The sequence below is a fragment of the Talpa europaea genome (genome assembly GCF_964194135.1).
Source record: "Talpa europaea genome assembly, chromosome: 4".
NCBI classification, from domain to species: domain Eukaryota; kingdom Metazoa; phylum Chordata; class Mammalia; order Eulipotyphla; family Talpidae; genus Talpa; species Talpa europaea.
The window spans coordinates 54,610,111-54,633,751 of NC_140070.1; the positions used below are offsets into that span (position 1 = coordinate 54,610,111).

Genomic DNA, 23,641 nt, shown 5'->3' on the forward strand with positions numbered 1-23,641 from the left:
CTTCTATAACACCAGTTTGATAGGTCTTAAAATAGTTGTGGTGGACACTATACCTTGACTATCAAGCATGTATGATCCTTTCATTCTTCCTAATGAACCCATGAATTTTGGAGAGTAGAGCTACCCACCTCTTTTGTCCTTCCAAATGCTTCAGGAAAATGTTTGTTCTGCGAAAGATACTGAGTAATCGCACCAGTGAGGATATGGAATTCCCTTGTAGAATGTTCTGGTCCACAAATCAGCATGTATCTAAGTCAGTTCCTTCAGACTAAAAGGAAACACTTATACACCTGGTTGGGGGAAAGGCATTTAGGCATTTTTTCTCTCCCTTAGGAGAGAAAATATGCTTTCTATTATTTCTGTAATGTATGTTAAAACGTTAAGGAAATCTAATTCATGGACAAAGTCAATAAAATAAGATGATAGGACCAAGATGCAGACAGAATCCAGCCCAAGATTTCACTGAGCCACTAATCAACTATTTTTTTTTTTTTTCATAAAAGAACTGGGGTATAACAAACAATAAATCTGAAGAAGAAGAAATCAAGAAAATCATTCCTTTTATTATTGAAACAAAAAAAATCAAATACTTGGGAATAAACCTAACAAAAGAAGTAAAGGACCTATACAAAGAAAACTATAAAACACTGTTAAAAGAAATAGAAGTAGACACAAAGAAATGGAAAGACATCCCCTGCTCATGGATTGGAAGAATTAACATTATCAAAATGGCCATCCTACCAAAAGCAATCTACAGATTCAATGCTATTCCAATTAAAATTTCAATGTCATTCTTCAAAGAAATAGAAAAAATATTGATAAAATTCATATGGCACCACCAAAAAACTTGAATAGCCAAAGCCCTCCTGAAAAAAAAGGAAGGGAATGGAGGCATCATTCTCCCAGGTATCAAACTATACTACAAAGCCATAATCATCAAAACTGCATGGCATTGGAACAAGAACAGACATACAGACCAATGGAATCGAATAGAAAATCCAGAAATAAACCCACAGATTTATGGTCAACTAATCTTTGACAAAGGAGCAAAGAATATGGCATTGGAGCAAAGAAAGTTTGTTCAATAAATGGTGCTGGAAAAACTGGGTCGCTACATGCGAAAGAATGAAGCTTGACCACTACCTCACACCATACACAAAAATCAATTCAAAATGGATTAAAGAACTAGACATAAGACCTGAAACCATAAAATACATAGAAGGAAATATAGGCGAAACACTACGTGATTTGCACATCAAAGACATCTTTTCAGACACATCACCCAAAGCAGTGATAGTGAAGGCAAAGATAAACAGCTGAGACTACATCAAATTAAAAAGCTTCTACACAGCAAAAGAGACAATAACCAAAGCAAAGAGAAACCCCACCAACTGGGAGAACATTTTTGCACACAACACTAATGATAAAGGACTGATCACAAAAATCTGCAAAGAGCTGATGAGACACAACAAAAACAAAGAAAATAATCCAGTCAAAAAATGGGCAGAAGAGCTAAAAAGAAACTTCTCCAAAGAGGAAATACAAATGGTCAACAGGCATGTGAAAAAATGTTCAACATCACTTATAATCAGGGAAATGCAAATCAAAACTACAATGAGATACCATCTCACACCAATGAGAATGGCACATATTAAAAAAACTAGCAACAACAAATGTGGCGAGGATGTGGAGAAAAAGGAACTCTCCTGCACTGCTGGTGGGAGTGCAAACTGGTCCAACCACTATGGAGAGCTGTGTGGAGATTCCTCAAAATACTAAAGACAGAGCTTCCATATGATCCAGCAATTCCACTCCTAGGTATTTACCCAAAGGGCACAGAAACATCAATTCCAAAGAACACCTGCACCCCTGTGTTTATAGCAGCACTGTTTACAATAGCTAAGCTTTGGAAACAACCCAAATGCCCAAAAATAGATAACTGGATCAAGAAGATGTGGTACATATATACATATACACAATGGAATATTACTCAGCAATCAAAAAAGATAAACACATGCAATTTGCAGCAACATGGATGGCTCTGGAAGGGATCATGCTCAGAGAAATAAGCCAGAAAGAAAAAGAAAAATACCAAATGGTCTCACTCATAGCAGGAATCTAGAAAACCTAAATAAGGGACCGGGAAAAAGAATAACTATAAGAAAGAAAAAATCAAAATCAACAAACAACTATGCACCAGAGACACACTATGGGGGGGGAGGGGGAGAAAGAAGGGATTGGGGTCAAAATAAGAGGGTTGCAATTGTATGGGAAATATAAAAATAAAATAAAATAAAAATGGCACATTACAAAAAAAAAAAAAAAAACTGGGGTATAGGTGAGAGGATTCACCAGAGACAGAGTGGGGAGCAGAACAGGCGGATTTATTGATATACACTGCTAAGGGGAGCAGCGGGTAAGACAAGAGAGGTCTGCCACACCCTGTGGGTTAGCTCCCTGGTCATGGATTGAACTCAGGCTATAGTGGTGATAGTGCTGAAACTTAACTCCTAGGCCACCAAGGAGGCCCCTGAATAAACTTATTTTAGATTTACCCAAATTCTAGGCTTCTTTTATGTGATTTGATACATTATCTCATTTTTTAAAACAAATTTGAACCATGTTTTTGCTTTCCTGTAGCCATATACTTTCTAATTGTTAGAAGAACAGCAAAGAGCAAACTCTGAGCCAGTGACTGTTATGCTGATTGGACTCCACCCCCGATCTTTCCAGTCTCCACCTCCACTTTTGAGGTGAGGAGATCACAGATTGCAATTCCCAGCATGCCATGAACCTGACTTCCTAAACTGGGGAGGAGGTTGCTCGGAGTCAGGGATGGAGCTGAGTGGCCATGTTGATCTTAAAAGACTGAGGACAGTTGGGCTTCACTCTGTTTTTTGGCTGGCTTTGAAGTGCTCTCTGGCCACCACTCAGCACTCCTGGTAAGACAGATGGCATCCTGCTATGTATTGAACAATTAGCCTCTCCTCCCTCTCTCTCTCTTTCATTCACTCTCTCCATCTCTCCCTCCTTCTCTCTTCTCCTGATTCCCCTGCCCCTTGTGAATAAATCTTTTGTTTTTTTAATCTGTCTCTCTATGTCTGCTTTTGGGTCTTGTCCCAGGTTCTTAAGTGTGCAGGTGAGGACTCACACCCCAGGCCATCCTGTTTCCCCTAGGGTGGCCCTGTAACATAATGACACAACATTCCTTTTAGAGAAGTGAATCCATGTAACAATCTTTGACTTTTAAAATTACAAATTATGTTAGGATGTTCATGGTAGTCTGGTAACTATTAACTCTTTAAATATTATGGATTTATTAACAAACAGCAAAGAAACTTCTGAGGTAACCATCCCTTATTTAAAACAAGGATAGATGTATGCATTTTAGAATATTTCCACAGATTTTACCTTTCTATTGTGAATCCAGCCATCTATTAGCCTTACATTTACTTAATAAAATATTTGTTGGGTGCATATTTTGTGCTATGCATTTATAAAACCATTTTGATATGAGAATTTTTTAAAAGTTTAACAATAACATGTACATCTCCAAGCATGACTGAGTAACTCAACCATATGCCATATGGCTTTAGACAACATTTGAAAGAGCTGCTAAGATAATGGAGGTGGGGAAAAGAAAGAGAAGTTCAATAAAGGAGTTTATTCATTAGATGGCTGGATGCAGATTTAAGTTTTGCCTTTTCTACCAAAAAGGTCTTCCTGGGAGGGGCCTATTTATAGAGAAGTTTATATATTAAAATCAAAAACAACTTCTACACAACTTCAGAGCCCTTGCCATGAAGTAAACCTCTTGACAAAAAGATCAGGTTTTGTATCACCATAGCCCTGCTTTGAAATTTCTGAGGAGCTTCCACAATTAAGAAATTGAGTCATTCAGGCCTCACTGGTGGCTCAGCGGTTGAGCGCTGGGTTGCGAAGCTGCCCACAGCCTCTGCAGCGCCGGTTTGATCCCCGGCCACGGGCAAGGGTCCCACATGGTGCACAGACCTCTCCTGCCGCCCGCTGCTCCCCTCAGCAGTGTACTTTGTCAGTCTGCCTGCTCTGCTCCCCGCTCTGGCTCTGGTGAATTCTCTCACCCTCCAGCGCTTCTGACTGTACCCAGTGCTTGTATAAATAAATAAATAAATCTTTAAAAAATAAAATAAAAAAATAAGAAATTAAGTCATTCAATTATTTTATAGAAATAGTACTGAGAATAGATCAGTACAACTAGATCAGTACAATTCTGGATACAGCCCTGCAGGCGGGTCCCAAAATCATGCCTATATTGTACCAGTAATAAGAGACATTTCTATGGAAACAAAAGAAAAAGAGGTGCAAGTTTGCTACAACTCTAATGGGGAATCCTGAGGGAAGTTAGTCAAGAAAATTTCTAGTTGTCAGATCAAAGTATCTCCAATAGTGTGCTATGCCAGCGCCATAGGTCAAGTTTATAAAATGAAGACCCATATGCTAATTATAATCTAGCACAACATGTACATTGTAGATGCATGACTAAAGAGTACCCAGGACCCCAAACTATTAAAGGGAAAAGCCCATTTTGTACTTTCTAAGTTCCAGACACCCATGTGCACAATTGCAAAGAAAGCACTCTTAAGGTATTTGAAGACATATTTAATTGTTGTGAAAATTCAAAGGGGCAACAGAGAAAAAGAGGACTTCAAATAACATTGCCAATCAAACTCTGAAAGTTATTCCCTCATGGGCAAATGCCCAGCAAAACAAGGTTGGCCCAGAGCAGGGCAGTTGAGGGCCGAAAGCCATAAGTCTAAAGCACTATCCAGCAGGGAACCAAAAGAAAGAGGTTTAGCAAGTCCCACAAAGCTGAATAGAAGAGACCAAAAAAATCAGAATGTACAATAAAATCCACTATGAGGTCAAAATAAAGGCTACTACTGTCTCTGTCAAAATATTAAATCTGCCAGCACCAAGGACAGGTAGCTTCCACAAGTATCTTTCATTAATCTATTTCTTCTCCTTATCTCTGCCTTCCTCTCTTTCCACCTCCAATTTATATCTGCCTTTCTCCTTCTTACCCAGCTGCCCCCCATTCAGGAAGTCTGGTTCATGGCATGCAGGGAGTTACAAGGTCCTTGAGATCTGCTTATTGTGGAGAAGGCCATGGAGTCTGTCCAAGACATCATTCATTGGCTCGGAGTTTGCTCCCCACTGTTCCTCTGACACTATGACAGCTGGTAAGTGCTTTATTACATAAGTGTAGAGAAGAGACACTCCAAATTCCTTTCAATGATGTGAAGCTTCAGATGAATCTTAAAAGGTCATGTAAGAGTTGTTCAGATGAGCTGAATCAGGGATTGAGTTGGGATGCAGGCTGCACACACATAGATAGCACATGGAAAACAGCAGAGACAGCAAAAAGTTCCTCCGGATTTACTCTCCCTGATGTGTATAGTTGTTGGGAAGTGACAACTTAGCCAGAGATTATATTTCCCGACCATCATGCATCTGGTTGGGTTCTCAACAATGGAATATAAACAAAAGCGATGTGGGCCACTTCTGGGTCACAGCACTGAAGAAGTAGTCAAGTTTAATCTCTTCATGTATCACTCAAATGGATAAGAAGGAAACAAAGGCTTCTAAAGGCAGACAGAGTAAGTGAATGAAGGAGTCTGGGTTCCTGAGACACCAGGAGAGGGGAAACCATCTAGCAACCAGAAACACCTACCTTGGACTTTCATGGGAGTGAAAAATTAATTTCTATTTTGTGGTCACTGGAATGTTAATGTTTCTGTGTTAGCAGTCACCAGTGATAAACTAACTCATGCAATATATAAATACAGAGGGACTTAAGAAATCTGGTGGATTTAGTAAGATTTAGGGAAGGAGAGTCCACCAGATTTTCATATTACAAATATCACGTTGGCAACAATGTCGAGAACTTATTAGAGTGAAAAGAATTAAAAAGATTTCTTACAGGAATAGTTTTACCTTACTTATTTCTCATTCAGTTTTTGGCACTCTTCTCCGAAAGAGTCAGAAATATTGTTTCCTAACCTTTGAGTAAAAACAAATAAGTGATGAATATGTAACCACGACTGTTTGATTTGCCACAGAACAGTAAGCAGCGTTCCATGTAGAATCTTGACCAATAAAACTAGTGAGTAAAGAGAAGGGGAATCACATCATCTATATTCTAAAGGGTTTTGGCGTCTATGTAAGAACATCACTCACTTTTCCAACACTCTTTGCCGAGGAATGATTCGTTTTCTAAAAATTATTCAGAAATTATCATGGGTGATACTATGACCTCTGACTTTTTTTTGAGTGGGATATAAAGAAGGCAATAAAAGACACTAACTGCATGGAGCCTGGATAGAAAGGACCTGAATCAGTATCATTCCAAATGGAGTGCTGAGTTAACATACTCCAGCACAATAGTGTACAAGAGCAGGTGGCAGATTAAACTAGAATTGTGAACAGGAAGAAAATGCTAATGAAAGGAGGTATTTTAATACCCACACAGAGATACAGGATAAAGAAAGCACCTAACATAACACTTGTGCATAGAAAGAAGACTGGGTGCTATAGCTTATGAATACAAACTATCACTTGCATTGGTCAGCCAGGAGCCAGCCCTAGAGAAAAGCAGACACCTCGCCCAGCAAAGCAATGCCAGCAGCACACACATGTACAGTTCGCTCCTACTTTGACCAGTTGATGGCATCACCTTCTCCAGGCAGAAACTCTAGTCTAAATGTATTCCTGGCCCTATAAGTCTAGGCATCTGGTCGACTAGGGTGGCAGAAGTGTGGGCCTGTTCACAGCCCTGACTTCTCTCTAACAACATAAAAGTCCCCAGGATGGTGCTTGGACAACGAACTTCATCCCTAAAGCAATCTACTTTACGCAGTCCATTTCAAGTCTCCCCTGTGGGGTATACACTCTGATGAGGCCTGTGCTTATTGATCTCCCTTGACTTCGAGTCGTTACAACACTAACAGTTTGAAACACACACTGTATGGCCCAATTTTATAAAGACTTAATTGTTCAGCCTTGCTTTGCAGACCTTGGCTTTGTTTTCCTCACTAGACAATGAGACTGTTTAGGGTAGAGATTCTATGCTATTATTCATTTCTTTTCCTCTAGAATAGGCAAACACTTCAGGCAGAGTGACAACCCAATTTTATCCAAGTCCACAAACTCCCTAGGAGGCAAGAAGAATTCTCTGAGCATATGTAGCAGGCAGTGACCAATACTTTAAAGAGTCCTAAGGAAGGTCCCTCACACCAAATGCTGTCATGTCCCTGCTCTCACAGAGCTTGTGCTAGAACTCTCATGAAACAGATGCCTAACAGGCAGGGGGCAAGGGGATGTACGTGGTGGGAGGAGGAAGCAGGGAGGAAGGAAGGAGGAAACAATCTTGAAAGGACTCAATATGAAGAACATTTAGAAATTTGAGGCTTTGTCTTTCCAGAAAGGCTTTCACTTTCTCCTCCACATTAAAAATATGAGTAAACTTCACTCCCTCTCTCTTCATTTTAATTTCACGCCACCGACACACAGGCATTGCTCTAGGTCTTGTGGGAGGTATAAAAATAAATAAAATATGGCCCTCTCCCTAAAACAATAAAATATCTTACTCCTACCAGCTTTTTCCCTCTTTTCCAGTTCTATGATTGATTTCCATGAAGAAATAAATTACAAATGTTTCCTCAGTCTCTTCTTATATTAAGCTTGCATTTCATAATCAATACCCTTGCATCTTTCAAAAGTCATTCTACTTAATCCTGAAGCATTTTCTTTCTTTCTTTTTTAAACATTTTTTTATTTTTTATTTTCTTATTTTTTTTAAAGATTTTATTTATTTTTTTATACAAGCACTGGGTACAGTCAGAAGCATGGGAGGGTGAGAGAAATCACCAGAACCAAAGCACAGAGCAGAACAGGTAGAAGAACCGAAGTACACTGCTGAGGGGAGCAGCGGGCGGCAGGAGAGGTCTGCACGGCAGGAGAGGTCTGCGCGCCATGTGGGACCCTCCTCTGGTGGCCGGGGAGCAGCCTGCAAGCAGCTTAGCAACCCAGCGCTCAACCACTGCGCCACCGGGGAGGCCCTGAAGCATTTTCTTAAAGGGGCTTTTCTTAGAGGATTCTGAATGAATTCAGATAGATAGATAGATAGATACATGGATAGATAGATAGATACATAGATAGATAGATAGATAGATAGATAGATAGATAGATAGATAGATAGATAGATAGATAATTTCCATCCTGAAGATTATTATTCTTTGGACTTCTAGTTATGGGAGATAACAAATGTTACAGATATCAGACTTAAGCAATAATGATATATATATACATGCATACACATAGTACATATACATATATGCTGAATATATTCAATAACATATAATACTATATTGTATATATTCAGCAACCTGTTACAGTGTGTAAATGATGCCACTGTCATCAAAAACCATATACAGACACTACATTTATAGTGAGAATATATGTACATATATACTATACACATGTAATATATCATGTGCACTATATATGCTATGTTATCATAGTGCTATGCATGTGCCGTATATAATATGCTGTATCTATCAGGATGTATTTCAATGACTCCCTTCAGATCCTGTGTCCCTTGGAGTCCCACAGAGCAACAAGCCTAGCTATACACATGTCTCTAATCAGGTCACAGCACAGGTACAGATTTCGATGCTGCATGATATTGGAGAGAATTTAGGCATCTTCCGCAAATATAGTTACTACAGAAAGATTTAGAAGAAATGAATTTTACAGTTCTTTCACTATGCATTGAGTGGCTACCAAGAAAAAGAAGAAGACAAACCTTAAACTACATTGCTACATGATATTTTATTTTAGCCTGATGACTGTATCAGACACCAGTGGCTGTCAACCCAGAATCCCTCCTTGCCCTGCTTTGTTCCAACAAAGTCCTGATTCAATTATCTACACTTCCTCACACAGTTCTGTGCTCAGGGTAAGTTGACCTCAGACTCAGCTCCAAAGAAGTTCCATTCCCCTTGCTGATAATTAGTTCTAGAATGAACTGTGACTCTATTTCATTCAATAAAAAGTGAAGGGAAATTTGCTAGGGGTGTTTCATAGAAAAATTTTGAGATTCTAAAAGAAAGACTGAGAAGAGATGAGTTCTCTTCTTCTTTGGGATATTACTAGGTCTGAATAGGTCAACAGGAATTGCCACATGTACTCGCTGCCAGCCTGCTTTAAAATCAGCACTGAACACAGCAAGGAAGAGCAAAGTAAAGAAACTTGGTCCTTGATGACAACCTCAGGCTGCAGAATCAACCAGCACTGAATATTATCTTCTCTGGACTTCTAGTTATGGGGATAATAAAAGCCCTTACTGCTTTAGTCTGTTTCAATCAAGGATTCTGTCATTAGTAGCTGATTGCATCCTAACACATACAAAAGTTCTTTTATTTTTTTTTATAACAAATGAATGCACCAAGTCCCCAAAGCACCCTAAAGGAGAAATCAACTAACTGTGTCCCCCAAAGTGTTAGGGAAGACTTCATAGAGAAGGTTGTGAAGGATGCATAGAAGCTGGGCCAGGGAGAGAAGAGGGTGTGGGATTTTAGGGAGCAGTGTAAGCAAGCCAAAGAGGGCACTGCACGGCACCCTCGGGTCAGCTGGGATAGGGGCCAGACACTGCTGAGGAGCATGGGGTGTTCAGGGGGGAGGCTCCCTGGCAAGAAAAGCTTGATGAAGAACTGAGTGTGCTTCCTGTTGGGAGGCAGATTTTCTCTATTTTGGAGCAGAAGAAGCAGCATTTGGATACAACTACATGAAGAGAGAAAAGAGAACTGAGATAGATGGGGACATGGAGAGAAAACTAACACAAAAATTCATTTCTATTTATGTGAGGAAGAATTAGCAAAGAATTTGCATGGAAGAATTTCAAGTTGAAAAGAAAATAAAATGAAAGAAAGAAGGCTCTTTACCATTATTAAGACATTTTACATAGAAGACTGTAAGGCGGAAAACCTGTGATTTTAGATTTAAAAAATATGTACTAGGGCCTCCCTGGTGGCACAAGGGGTTGAGACACAACCTATGAAGCTGTCCACAGCCACTGCAGCACGAGTTCGATCCCCAGCCGGAGAGGAGACACACATGGCACAGCAGACCTCTCCTGACTCACCCACTGCTCCCCTAAGCAGTGTTAAAATACACAGTCAATCCGCCTGTTCTGTTGCCCACTCTATCTCTGGTGAATCCTCTCACCCTCCACACCTCTGGCCTGTACCCCAATTCTTGTGTGCATAAATAAATAAATCTTTAAAAAAATATGAAGTAGGGATTCAAATGTAGTAATGAGGAAGGAAAGAGTGGGACAAGTAATCTAAGGAAGCCAAATCAGTGGGCACCTTTTACTGTCTGCAAGATAACATTTACAACTATTGGATGTAAGTGGTATCTACAAAATTTTAATTATTTACGTGATATTTATCCACCCCCCACCCCCCACCCCCCATCTATCAAAGTCTTTGTCAGAACACTGATTTAGAGAGATGATATGGGTTTGCATTTTAAATACTGAATGCATTTCCTAACATTTTCCTTTTTAGCAGGTTAGTTTTACCCTGAGATTAGTCAGGGACAGAACCAAAAGTAAAATATGTGATGCCTTCTGGTTGTTTAGGACTTTTGTTCTTTTCTACCCTCCCACCAATCTTCTAAATTCAAAGGAAGAAAGGATAGTGTGGGTGTTGCTAAAAGGGAAACAATTTATTGCTTTGTGCTTGTTCACTATCAACATGCTTTAGTAAAGTAAAGGAGTCCCATGAGGCTTTCAGAACAGGGCTGGGGCAACCAGCAGCAAAAGGATCCATGATAGTCCACTAAACTCTCCCACCTTGGGAAGCCTCATTCAAAGTTTCTCTCTTCTCACAGCATAGAGTCAAATGGGAAATGACAGCAAGTCTCAACCATCAGATCTGCATGGTGGGGTACCCAATGTGCACCCCGATCCTTTGTGCCTACCAGACATTCATAGAAGAACACATGCTTGCACATAAACATACATAGAGAGGCTCACAGACACACATGCACATACAACATACGCTTGTGTACACACACACAACACACACTTCTTAGGACTCTGGGATGTCTAACATAGTATAGGGGAGCAAAATTCTGCCACCCGCAACTATGGTCTTTTTGATAAAAGCTTGACTTTAGGGAGAGGTTTGAAGATTGGGTGGAAGTTGCTTTTGATGTTTAAAACTTAACTATTCTCTATAAGGGTCAATTCCAAGAAGACTTATTCCTATTCTCTTTTTTCAAGGGAGAAGACGTAAGTACATTTGTTTCCCCCATTAACACCCTACTTGAATTTGTCCTTTCTTCCCCAACATCCCTCGCCTTAGCTAAGCTATTTTGCTTGATATCTAAATGATGTAGTTCTCAATCATGTAGTTCTCTCCCACATATAGAGGAGGTATATATGATGTTATTAGGCTGCTGTATGGCTTTTTCTCATCAATATGTCCGGTGCTTGTTTATTTATCAGCTTTAAATAATCCAGAGGGATATGAGAGATTTCTCTGGTGTTACGACAACTATATATATTAATTATATATAATTAATTTTATATAATTAACACCTTCCTTGCAATCATCATAAGAAGTTATAGAAAAAATATACAGATAGAGATATCTGTCGGAGGAACAGAGAGAAGTAAACTCCGAGCCAGGTAAGAGGTCCTGAAAAGACTCAACTCAATCTCCACACTTAGGTGATCTCAGACACCTTGGATTACACTTCATAGCATGTCATGAACTAGGAAGGGCGCTGAGTGCCAGGTGGACCCTGACAATATTGGAGGCAATTGGGCCTGGCTCTTTTGCTTTTTTAGCATCAACTTATGCCCTTAGAACGGAGGACAACTAGCCACGTGCTGGCCAATTGTCTCTCTCTCTCTCTCTCTCTCTCTCTCTCTCTCTCTCTCTCTCTCTAGGTTTCTCTTCTAATTCTCCATGTATATAAACACTTTTTAAAATTTCTCTCTGCATGTCCATTTTTTGGTTTTATCCTGAATTCTTTTATTTATTTATTTATTTATTTATTTGGACGATTTATTTATTTATTTATTTATACAAGCACTGGGTACAGTCAGAAGCGCGGGAGGGTGAGAGAATTCACCAGAGCCAGAGTGGGGAACAGAACAGGCAGACTAATGAAGCACACTGCTGAGGGGAGTAGCAGGCGGCAGGAGAGGTCTGCGCGCCATGTGGGACCCTCGCCAGCGGCTGGGGATGGAACCGGTGCTGCAGAGGCTGCGGGCAGCTTCGTAGCCCAGCGCTCAACCGCTGCACCACCAGGGGAGGCCCTTTATCCTGAATTCTTAAGCATGCAGGTGAGGATTCACAAACTAGGGCATCCCCCTTTCTATTTATTTTATTTATATTATTTTATTTTTGGGTTTGTCCACTAACATAACTAGATACATACTAAAACAAAATACATTTTGTGCATTTTATGATGCTCAGACAGCCTATTTTTCTCAAACCCATGGTGGAAACATTATAAAGTATTGTAAATAGTAAAAGAGAGAGGTACTCTCCAATAAATGGGGATTGTCCCTGAAAGCCCCTCTCATCATAGAAGTGTAATAGAGTGAAAATGAGAAAAGATAGGAGAACATAAAAGAGACAATACCAGAAATTGCATGTTCAAATGTATTTTCCCAGAGAAGTATTTTCCAAGTTAATGCATCAGAACCTCTGAAAAGTTTGTCAAAATACAGGTTGTTGGGCTCCACCCCAAATTACAGTAGGTGGGGGTTGGGACACGTTCGCATTTCTAACAAGTTCACGGATGATGTGATGCTGCTAGTACAGGGATATCACTGAGAGCTCTGTCCTCTAAGACAATAGTTTCTGCTGATCTGAGCATCTGACATGCACGGATCTGCACACCCCCCTCCACGTGACCTCAGGTGCCCACAGGTCCCACTGAGTTTGGAGACACAGACATGAGTGATTCTGCCTTCAGTCTCTTCCAAGAATTAAGTTCAATTAAACTAACATATGATGAAAATCTATTCTGTATGATTCACATGAATAAGGTACAGTCCCTTCTTTATTTATTGTTCCTTCCACACCCATTCTGACAATCTCAGTCATTTAAAACCAGAATGACTGTGACCTTGCAACATTCCCTGAAGCTGTGGCAGGTGTTTCCAGGCCAGCCTCAAAACAGTCCTGGGACATTTCAGTCTAGTCACTTGGTATGAACATACATCCACAAACGCTCCCACTGCTTTTCCCACACTGGGCTTTTGTTTTTTAAGATTTATTTATTTATGCATACAAGAACTGGGAGTGTAGGCCAGAGGTATGTGTTTGTGGGGGAGTGGGGGGTGCTGTGAGAGGATTCACCAGAGACAGAGTAGGGAGCAGAACAGTCAGATCTGCTGCAATGCACTGCTGAGGGGAGCAGCTGGCAAGACAGGAGAAGTCCACTGTGCCACACGGGTAGCTCCCTGGCCAGGCAGGGATTGAATTCATGCTGCACTGGCTGGCAATGGCTTGATAGCAGTATGCCTTTAACCCCTGCACCACCAGGGAGGCCCCCCACATTGAGCTTTCTGCTATGGAAAATACAACCTTTGTGAGGCCTCAAGGCAAAGAAAAATTGAACTATTCATATTCCCTCCCTGACATTTCCACACTTTTGACTTCATGAGCCAGTTACATATCACGACCCGGTTTGATGAGAGCACAGCTCTGGTCAAAATTTAAGATCACTAGCTTTTTTTTTTTTTAATATGTATTTATTTATGCATACAAGAGCTAGCGTACAGGCTAGAAGTGCAGGGTGGGCGGGGTAAGAGGATTCACCAGAGACAGAGCAGGGAGCAGAATAGGCGGATCTACTGAAACACACTGCTGAAGGGAGCAGTGGGCAAGACAGGAGAGGTCTGCTGCACCATGTAGGTAGCTCGCTGGCAGGCTGGGAATCGAACTTGTGCTGCAGTGGCTGTGGATAGCTTCACAGTGCTGTGCTTAACCCCTTGCACCACCGGGAAGGCTTGAGAGCACTCGCTTTTAAGAATGGTATTTTTGGGCCTCCCTGGTGGCGCAGAGGGTTGAGCGCAGCATTGTGAAGCTGTCTGCAGTCTCTGCAGCGCAGGTTCGATTCCTGGCTGGTCAGGGAGATACCCACATAGCGCGGCAGACCTCTCCTGTCGTGCCCACTGCTCCCCTCAGCAGTGTTTTCGGTTGTCTGCCTGTTCTGCTCCCCGCTCTGTCTCTGGTGAATTCTCTCACACTCCCATGCCTCTGGTCTGTACCCCAGTTCTTGTATAAATAAAAATAAAATCTTAAAAACAAACAAAAAAATGGTGTTCTTGCCAATTAGTCTGTGCAACCTTGGCAAGTAATAAATTTCCTGAGGGCCTCCCTGGTGACACAAGGGGTTAAGATACAACCTATGAAGTGATCCACAGCCTCTGCAGCACGAGTTCAATTTCAAGCCATCCAGGGAGCTACCCACATAGCATAGCAGATCTCCCCTGACTGGCCTGCTGCTCTTCACAGCAGTGTATTTCAGTCAATTCGCCTGTTCTTTTTCCCATTCTGTCTCTGGTGAATCCTCTCACCGCCCCCCCCCCACACACACACACACACTTCTGGCCTGTACCCCAGTTCTTGTATGCATAAATAAATAAATCTTTAAAAAAATAAATAAATTTCCTGAGTTTCTGCTTCCTCATATGTAAACTGAAGAATATCATGCCTATTTTGCACGAATGTGGCGATGGTTAGCAATAACAGGCAGTTAGATGTCTCAGTCTCTATATTTTCTTAGGCACTATCACCTGGCACTGAGTAGACATATATTAAATAACAGCAACTCTTCTAACCCTAACTATGTGATACAGTTGCAATAAAATGGATTTTATGGTCCTAGATTTAAAGCTCAGTCCTACTAGTTACTAGCAAGTCACATTATGTCTCTGAATGTCCCTTTCCAAAATGATCATATCACCCCCAAACATATACACACACACATAACACACCTAGGTTTGTGACACTTTGTTGCTGCATGGAGCCAAACTCCAAGTCCCACCATGGCATGGAATAGATATGTGAACTTAGCCAAATTATTGAATTTTGGGAGGACCTGTTTCCCCATCTAGGAAATGTTTAATAAATGTTAGCTCATGTCCCCAGTTCACTAATCATATAGTTTTAATTTAATTTGAACTATATGTAAAATCTCCATTAATGTTTTGAATCATAAGTTCATTTTCTAACTGTGCATAAATTAACCTTTATAATCCTGAGAGGCACCTCAGAGGTGCCTTGAGGCACCACAGTAGTTTGTTGGAAGGATTCCTTTGTTGTTCCTTAGGATTCAGAAGCACAGCAGAAGATACAGCAGGTTACTTTATTATTTTATTTATAACTAATATTATATTAATTATTACAATATAACAATGCAACTAGTATATTAATTATTATTTTATTAAAATCAACTTTTAAAAACGTAAAGAAATCAACTTTTAAAAATGTACTGCGAGTCATATGCTTTTAATTTTTCCATTTATTCAACCTTTCCTTGGCTAATACCTTACAGCATGGAAACCTGGCCCTGATGGCTGAAGCTCCTTAAAAAGCAAACTTTTTACACTAAAATAGAGAACACATTTAGTTCATTAAGTTCCTAATTCTAATGACATTTCCTGCAGATCCCTCCAAATAAGCTATAGTATGGTTTCCACCTGACATGTATCCATATGCCCCTGAATCGGTTGCCAACCTTCACTATTCTGATAGTAAAACTTGCTCCTCTCACCTCTCTGACAGGTATTCAACATGCTTTACTAATAACTATTACAAAAATCAGAGCAGTACCAGAGCTAAGAGTGGTGTCCTATTATGAACTAAAATCCCACCTGAAGAAATGACTGGCCATAATGATAGACAGAAAGTTACTGGTTTGTGGGGCTGAGATACCAAGAGTTAGCATTGGTCTGGATTTTGAAGCACATATGCAGTGTAGGATAGGTAAAAGTTATCAGGCTTTTCTGCCCTCCTGACATTATGATAGATAACGGAACCCTGTGGTCCTAAATGCATGCCTGATGGCCGGCACCTGGAGTAGGGTGTGGGCATGGGTAGATGGGATTCGACTGGGCTTTTAAGGGCGGTGTCACGGGAATGCCAGGAGAAGTTGAGAGAGAAGCAAGAGCAGAGAAGCAGAGAGAAGGCTGGAGAGCCCAGAGTGAAGACCTGCTGGGGGCTGGGAGGCCTGCCAGCCTACCGGCCCCCCAGCACCCATGCCCGCCGTGTACATGGTAATCCCAATAAAAACCTGCAAAACCACTGAGGACTCTGACTCCTCATTTACCCGGTCTGCTGGATCATAGAAAAACTGCTCAGTGGCCTGTCCTGACCCTACATGCAGCCAGAAGGGAACTTAGTCATATGTATTTCATTTCTTCTTTGTTTTACAGATGAGAAAAGTAAGACCAAAGGTTAAGTCACTTGTCCAAAGTAATGCATCTAGCTACTGGGGAAAAAAAGAAAAAAAAGATAATCATGAGGATTTAAAAACTCAAATCCCAACAGAGCATCCATTGCTTTCTTATAAAGCACTCCACATTTGAATAACCAAAAAGTTTGGGAATAGCCTTCCAGGTTGTGGAGTGGTAGAAAACTTTTCCTGTGGGCCTGGGCTCAAGGAGGCTGGATTGCAGAAAGATCAGATACATTGGGAGGGTGAACAACACCAGTTCCAACAACCTCATTTTATCCTGAGGGCCCTTGAAACTGTAAGGATGAAATTAATACCTTAGGATTTTACAAGAAAGACTACTTTTAAATTTTGGCGATTCTCTGTAGAGTTATTTTCTTTGAAAGTTGAAAACTATTCTGTTGAGGAACTAAATTGCCTTCTTAAAACCGTAAGTATATTCCTGAAGGATCAGACATAGTTTAATACTTTAGTGCGATATAATTCAATTAATTCAAAATTGAAGTTTTGTGACTTGAAATTTCCTTCTATTCAGTAAAGGTGGGCAAAATTCCCATACAAATTCTGAGGCTGTTCCTTATATTGTAAGATCACAAAATCAAAAATAGAATTCTAACAGGTTTAAATTGCTCTGTCCCTAAGCTCAGATCCCCACCTTTAAATGCATGATGTTATGAATGTTCTATAAAGCGTGGGAGCCCCCTGTGATATGTAATGGAATTCTTAATGCTATCAGGGAACAAGGAGCAATTTTTCTTTTATGAACAGTGAGCAAGGGATATAGGACCCTAAGTGAGCAGCACTAAGTGCACCAGCAGCTGTCAATCAATATTTTGACCACTAATAGTCATTTAAGCTTTTAGGTCAATTTCAATGACTCTCACCATGGTTTATATTTTAAAGCAGTATGGATTCTGATCATTAAACTTTGAAATAGAAATAGTCATAGAATGTCAGGAGACACAATTACTGATTGTTGTTCCTGGTAGAGAAAAAAAATAACAATGCTACAACTAATTTTTAAAAGTATCCTGTGACTCTTAAAACCAAGAGAAAAGCTATTTCTCATAAAATGAATTATTTTTACTTAGAGTATCAGATTTATCTTCAGTGCACAGAGTCAAAACACCACACGTTTTTTCTTGGCTTCCACAACCCTTCATAAGAGCTTAACAGCTAGGAAATTATTTCTAACAACAGGTTTTAAGGTTTAAAACCTAGAAATTATTTTTAACAATACCTATAAAAGAGCAGTTAAATGTTCTATTTGGTCAGTTTTCCCTCAGTTTACTTTAGCTATTCATTTCCTAAGCCCGTTTCCTAGAATTTTTAAAATGGGATTCCCAAGTATACTGAGAAAATGCATCAGCTCAATTGTATCTTTAAATGACCTTTGACCCATGTCAGTGGAATACCAGCAGAAAAACAGATGGTGCACTGAGCTGAGATATTACAGAAAATGTGGTGCTTGAGAAAAACATGATTCTCCACACAGACGCAAAGGACATTATACAAATAAACAGTGAGAGCAAGAACAATAGTCAGTTCAAGTGAGTGAACCGCTAGTGAAATTCATGATAAGCATTTATTGCAGGACAGTGAAATCTTAGAAATTTCATTATAAGTATATATGACTATAGGATGTAGCTGATTAAAGTACCATTTACTCTAAAATGATTATATTCTTTTAAAAATTAAGCTTTTAAAAGTTTAAATTTTACAGAGTTTCTTTTCTTTTTGTCCACATTCTCATCATGGCCCAGGTAGGACCCTTGTAAGAACCTGGGGTTCCATCTTGGGAGGATGAGAGGGTTTATATAGTCTTACTCTGAAATTTTTCTCCTTTAGACTTCCTGGAAATTGCAATCTATCTGACTGATCCTGGAAACATAAACAATATGAGGATGCATCTGGCTCTCACAGACACATCCTCTTTCAGAAACAGCATTGAAAGAATTTGCATATTTTAGAATGCTTTTGGTACCTCTCAGGAAAGAAATGGAAGTTGCCTCTCAGCTCAGCATCTAATTCCTCACATGATCTTTACCTCTCTAAGTCTTTGTTCCCACATGGATGATGAGTTTCTATCTTCACGTTTCTATTTCCTTCCCAATCTATAAGCTCCAGATTCATTCATAGCTACTGGACTATTAATTCATTTGGCATCTCCTTTCCATTTATTTAAAAGTGCTTATTATTATTTCCAGTTATTATTAGACTGCTCCTTCTTGCTCTTCTGTTGAAGTTTCAGATTATTTTATTTTGTCACTGATAGAATATGCCAATAAACCTTTACGATACAACATTTAGATCATCCCACGAAGTAAGATGTCACTAACACCATATGGATTATTTCCAGAGAATATTAGTGAGAGCTCTGTTAAAATGAATGAAAACCTTAAAAGACATGGTGATGAGAAAAACACAAGGACCCTACCATGACTAACTATTCAGTTTGAGGATGGGATGTTACTTCACTTTTCTGGGGAAGTGGAGGAAGACTTAGTTTCTTCTTCTGGATAATGAAGAGGCTGGAGGAGATAACCTCTAAGAGCCCCTACATAACAACAATATAGTTTTATGCCAACAAAAAATTAAACAGCACTAAATTAAAAATATTTTCATTGATTTATATATTTCAAGATAAGGATACTCAAAGTTTTAATAATGGAAGAGTTGCACAAACATATGCATTTCTTCTCAGTATTATACTCCTTTCACATTGCACTGTTTTAGAACTTGATTTGAAAAACTTTGGATTTGAAGAATTCATGAAAGCTGGACAAAAATGAATAGCCTAATTTAACCCCAATCTTAAAAACCTTATGTCTAAATTTTCTTAAGAATACTATTTTAGGGCCTCCCCCGGTGGCGCAGTGGTTGAGCGCTGGGCTGCGAAGCTGCCCGCAGCCTCTGCAGCGCAGGTTCCATCCCCCGCCACTGGCAAGGGTCCCACATGGTGTGCAGACTCAGACCTCTCCTGCCGCACTCCCCTCAGCAGTGTATTTCATCAGTCTTTCTGTTCTGCTCCCCACTCTGGCTCTGGTGAATTCTCTCACCCTCCTGCACTTCTGACTGTACCCAGTGCTTTTATAAATAAATAAATAAATCTTTAAAAAAAAAAAAAGAATACTATTTTAGGGCTTTCCTGGTGGCACAAGGGGTTCAGCACCACACTATGAAGCAATCTCCAGCCTCTGCAGCACGAGTTCGATCCCCGGCCAGCCAGGGAGAAATCCACATGGTACAGCAGACCACTCCTGTCTCGCCTGCTGCTCCCCTCAGCAGTGTACTTCAGTCAATCTGCCTGTTCTGTTCAACGCTCTGTCTCTGGTGAATTCTTTCACCCTCCTGTACCTCTGGCCTGTACCCCAGCTCTTGTATGCATAAATAAATAAATCTTTAAAAAAAATACTATTTTAGAGAAATGTTATCTCATCTATTACACAATGTACTAGTGTTTCATGAATTCACCGTAACTTAGAAAGATTTCATGGAGCTTTCAAGAATGAACGGTAACAAGAAAATTTTCACTATCAAAAGTAAGTTGTGTTGCGAGCACAAGGTATGTTTGAATTTTAATATGCACCAAAACTCATTAAAAATTTGACAAAACAGGGCCCCCCCTGGTGGCCCAAGTGGTTAAGACTCAGCACTATGAAGCTGGCCACAGCCACTGCACAATGAGTTCAATCCCCAGCAGGGAAGTGACCCACATGGTGCAGCAGACCTCTCCTGACTCACCAGCTGCTCCCCTCAGAAGTCTATTTCAGTGCATCTGCCTGTTCTTCTCCCCACTCTGTCTCTGGTGAATCCTCTCACCCACGGCATCTCTGGCCTGTACCTCAGCTCTTGTATGCATAAATAAATAAATCTTTAAAAAAATTGACAAAACAATATTTCCATCACAAATAAGCTGAAATTACTAAAAGAATCATAGTTCAATAAATTCAGGGCAGCGAAGAAATTTTTCCCTTTCATAAAGATTTTTAATCTGCGTTGTTTTGCTAAATCACATGTAGCCCTTTAATGCCAAGAATTCCATTACTTCTGGCTTCTCAAATTATATCCCATATCCTCATTGGTTATTTATTAGCCACTCAAGAGGAAGATCCTAGTACACTGAGGATGGGGGAAGGACAAGTGACTGGAGCTTAGGGTTTTACAGCTGACAGCTTTCCCTCCTTTCTATTTCTGCTCAACCTGACTGAGTTTTCCTTCAAATGAGAGTTTTATTATGTGCTTTAAGACTCTTAATACAACGTAATTTCACTCTGCTCTGAATAGTTCAACACACTAGTGTCCTAAAAGAAATGACACTGAAACTTCTGCCTCATCTCTCAATTGTCTCACTGTGGGATCCAGTTAAGGCATAGGATTTCTTATGGTCTCAAATCATGACTACATTGTTAATAACAGGACATTATATGGTTAGCATGTAAGACGTGCATTGATCCTGTTCCCTGAACCTCAGGAATATAAGTCTCCAGAACTTCCAAAATAAAGTGAAATTAAAAAGTACAGTCTTTGTTATGAAATATAGCAACTCCTCACCTGTACCTGAGATAATAATGGTAATGCAAACTATTTTATCAATCACATCAGTTTTACAACTACTTATGTCTTATATTTTACTTGAAGAAATGGAGTACAGACTGGAGAATCTGTTACATTTTATGAAACTTTCTGGCACAGAAACAGCATTACTTTGGGAGTTTAAGATGTTAAATGTTCCCACACCTTGGCCTCCAAAAATATATGTAAAATAAAACTAATCCCAATAGTTACAAATTAGAGAGCCTGAACTCAAGCTAAGAAAAGTCCTACATGAAGAAATTCTTGTGTGTTATAAGAAAACAAGACTTTTTCCACATAACTTAAATGGATTTGGACACAATTATTCCAATAGGGAGGATGAGTACGTTTCTGCAAGTTTTCTTCTTGAAACTAGTTGACATAAGAGGATTTATTCCATTTATTTTAAAGTGATATTAATTCTAGAACTCTACAATGCTCATCAGCCCCTACTGTGAAAGAAGGCTGTTCTTTGTGCCTGCAGAGCCATCACTTCCTAAAATCTATCCTTCTAAAAACAAACAGCTCTCCTGGTTTGCGTCCCCACATGACAATGGACCTGTATCTGTCAACAGATTTGCATTAAGGTGCCGCGTGAGAACATGACTGTGGCATTTACTCTGTGACAAGGCAAATTTTGGCAGCTCATCTGGAAAGAGATGAGCATTCTTATGCTGCAGCACCTTTCATCAAGCTAATGACATTTCAATCAGCACATTTACTTCAGTTTCAGTACTTGACCATCTGAGCACAATTCTCTCATTACACGCAAGCAACAAGTTTCACATCAATCCTACAATTTCTGCACTCACCGTACAACATAGCTCCTCCAGTTTCATGCAAGAAGCGAAATCGATGATTTTTAAATAACCAGATTGTCAAAATGGTAAGGATGAGCAAAAAATTAAAGACAAGCAGCTCCACCGCTCCCTGATGTTGAAAGTGATACTCATCTTTCTCTGACAAGAACCTTTGCTGTCTCTCCATACTCCAATCTTCTCTGGATTCCTTAGATAAAACCCTGGACTAGGACTATTTTATCAAGGTTTACCTAAAACAGTCTGGCTGCCTGAGAATTTCAAAGTAAACACTGCCACTTAAGTTGCTACTTCAAGAGCATTCTGCCTTGGCTTAGTATTCAGATGGCTTCTAGTTACAACTTCCTGTTTCTCTCTTAAAGCAGCCCTGTCTCTTTTCAAACTCCGGAGTGTGCTTTCATCAGGAACTCTCACCGTCTTCAAATGATTCATTCCAAGAAATTATCTTTCATATTAGACAGAGTTGCAAGCAATCATTCTGAGATCGTGAGTTATGATCTTTTGTTTCAAACAGTCTCCCGAAGCTGCATAACTGGTGAATTGTAGATTAATTAAAAAAAAAAAAAAGACACCTTACATCAGCAACATTTTCTAAGTTCAAAAGCCAATTTCAGAATTACAATCTCACGCACATATGAGGTCTTTCCGACCAAAACATACCATTGTGATGAGGATTGATAGCTCTGGTTTGACCTAAAATGATTGACTTTTTTTTTTTTTAAGGTAAGAACAAAAAAGGACTTAGTATATGCCTCTGTTTGGGTTAATACAACTGGTTGTCACAAGTGCAGCATTTAAGCACTGAATCTATTATTTTTCTTTTAATGAGGATAAGTGGAAACAAAAGACAAAGAGTAAATTCTGTTCCCATCTCTGCAGCTGTGACACTTAGAAACGTTCAGTTTAAAAAAAAAAAAAAAAAAGATTCTATATTTTTGAAGGAAGAAATCATACGCCATATTCAGCAATGTCACATCCAAGGGTTTCTTTTTGTAGAGCTCTGGCCCAGACCTTCAGGAACCACAAAAGCCTGTGCAAATCACAAAACTCTGTCCTTTAGCAAAACAGTGTGGACCACTGAGGTCTGCCACAGGCAATGAAGACTTGAAAATCAAAGGACTCAGACATGACAGTGGTGATTCTTGAGATCCTCTTCCATTTGGCAGGCTGGCGCTGTCTGAACTCACATTTTTATATTTGTTGAAAAACTCAAGGCAATACTACCGTGGGATCGGCTGCTGGCTTAACCATTATTATGATTTGTTTGCCTTATGAGTCCCAATAGCTATTAGGCACATGCCAGGATTAGGTAAGGGTTTCATCACTTCATGATATTATTATAACTCAGAAGAATTAATCACTTAGCATTTTCACACTTGACAGAATTAGTATTCAATTTATACAGTGTAAGTGATTCATTGAGTAGGATGAGTTCATATATATTCTCAAAAGATCTGGTCACCAAAAGTTAGAGGTCAAACATGTAATACATTGAGAGAGAACTAGTTCTTCAATAACAGATTCATCCACGGAGAAAGTCTATCAACCACTTAATATAAAACACTGCTGGGTCAGCTTCTTCACCTTCTGCAACTTTTGAAGCTAATTTCCTCTCTGGGTTTAACTCAGCAGGGGGTGGGGTATTGATGTAGGCTGCAGATGTTATTTTAACACACTACCCATTTTGGCAGACATATCTGAGATGACTAATATTCAAACTGTTT

At 39.8% G+C, this 23,641-nt stretch overlaps 1 protein-coding gene across 1 annotated transcript in view; it reads right to left on the bottom strand.

The window, feature by feature from the left end:
• SLC9A9 (solute carrier family 9 member A9) overlaps nucleotides 1–22,086 on the bottom strand; it is a gene marked incomplete at both ends in the record, with an annotated part of 608,321 nt that extends 586,235 nt beyond the window's left edge. The window contains one exon of the mRNA XM_084232807.1: nucleotides 21,912–22,086. Coding sequence (XP_084088933.1) covers nucleotides 21,912–22,086 — 175 coding nt within the window. The remainder of the gene's footprint in view (nucleotides 1–21,911) is intronic.
• Between the last annotated feature and the right edge of the window lie 1,555 nt (nucleotides 22,087–23,641).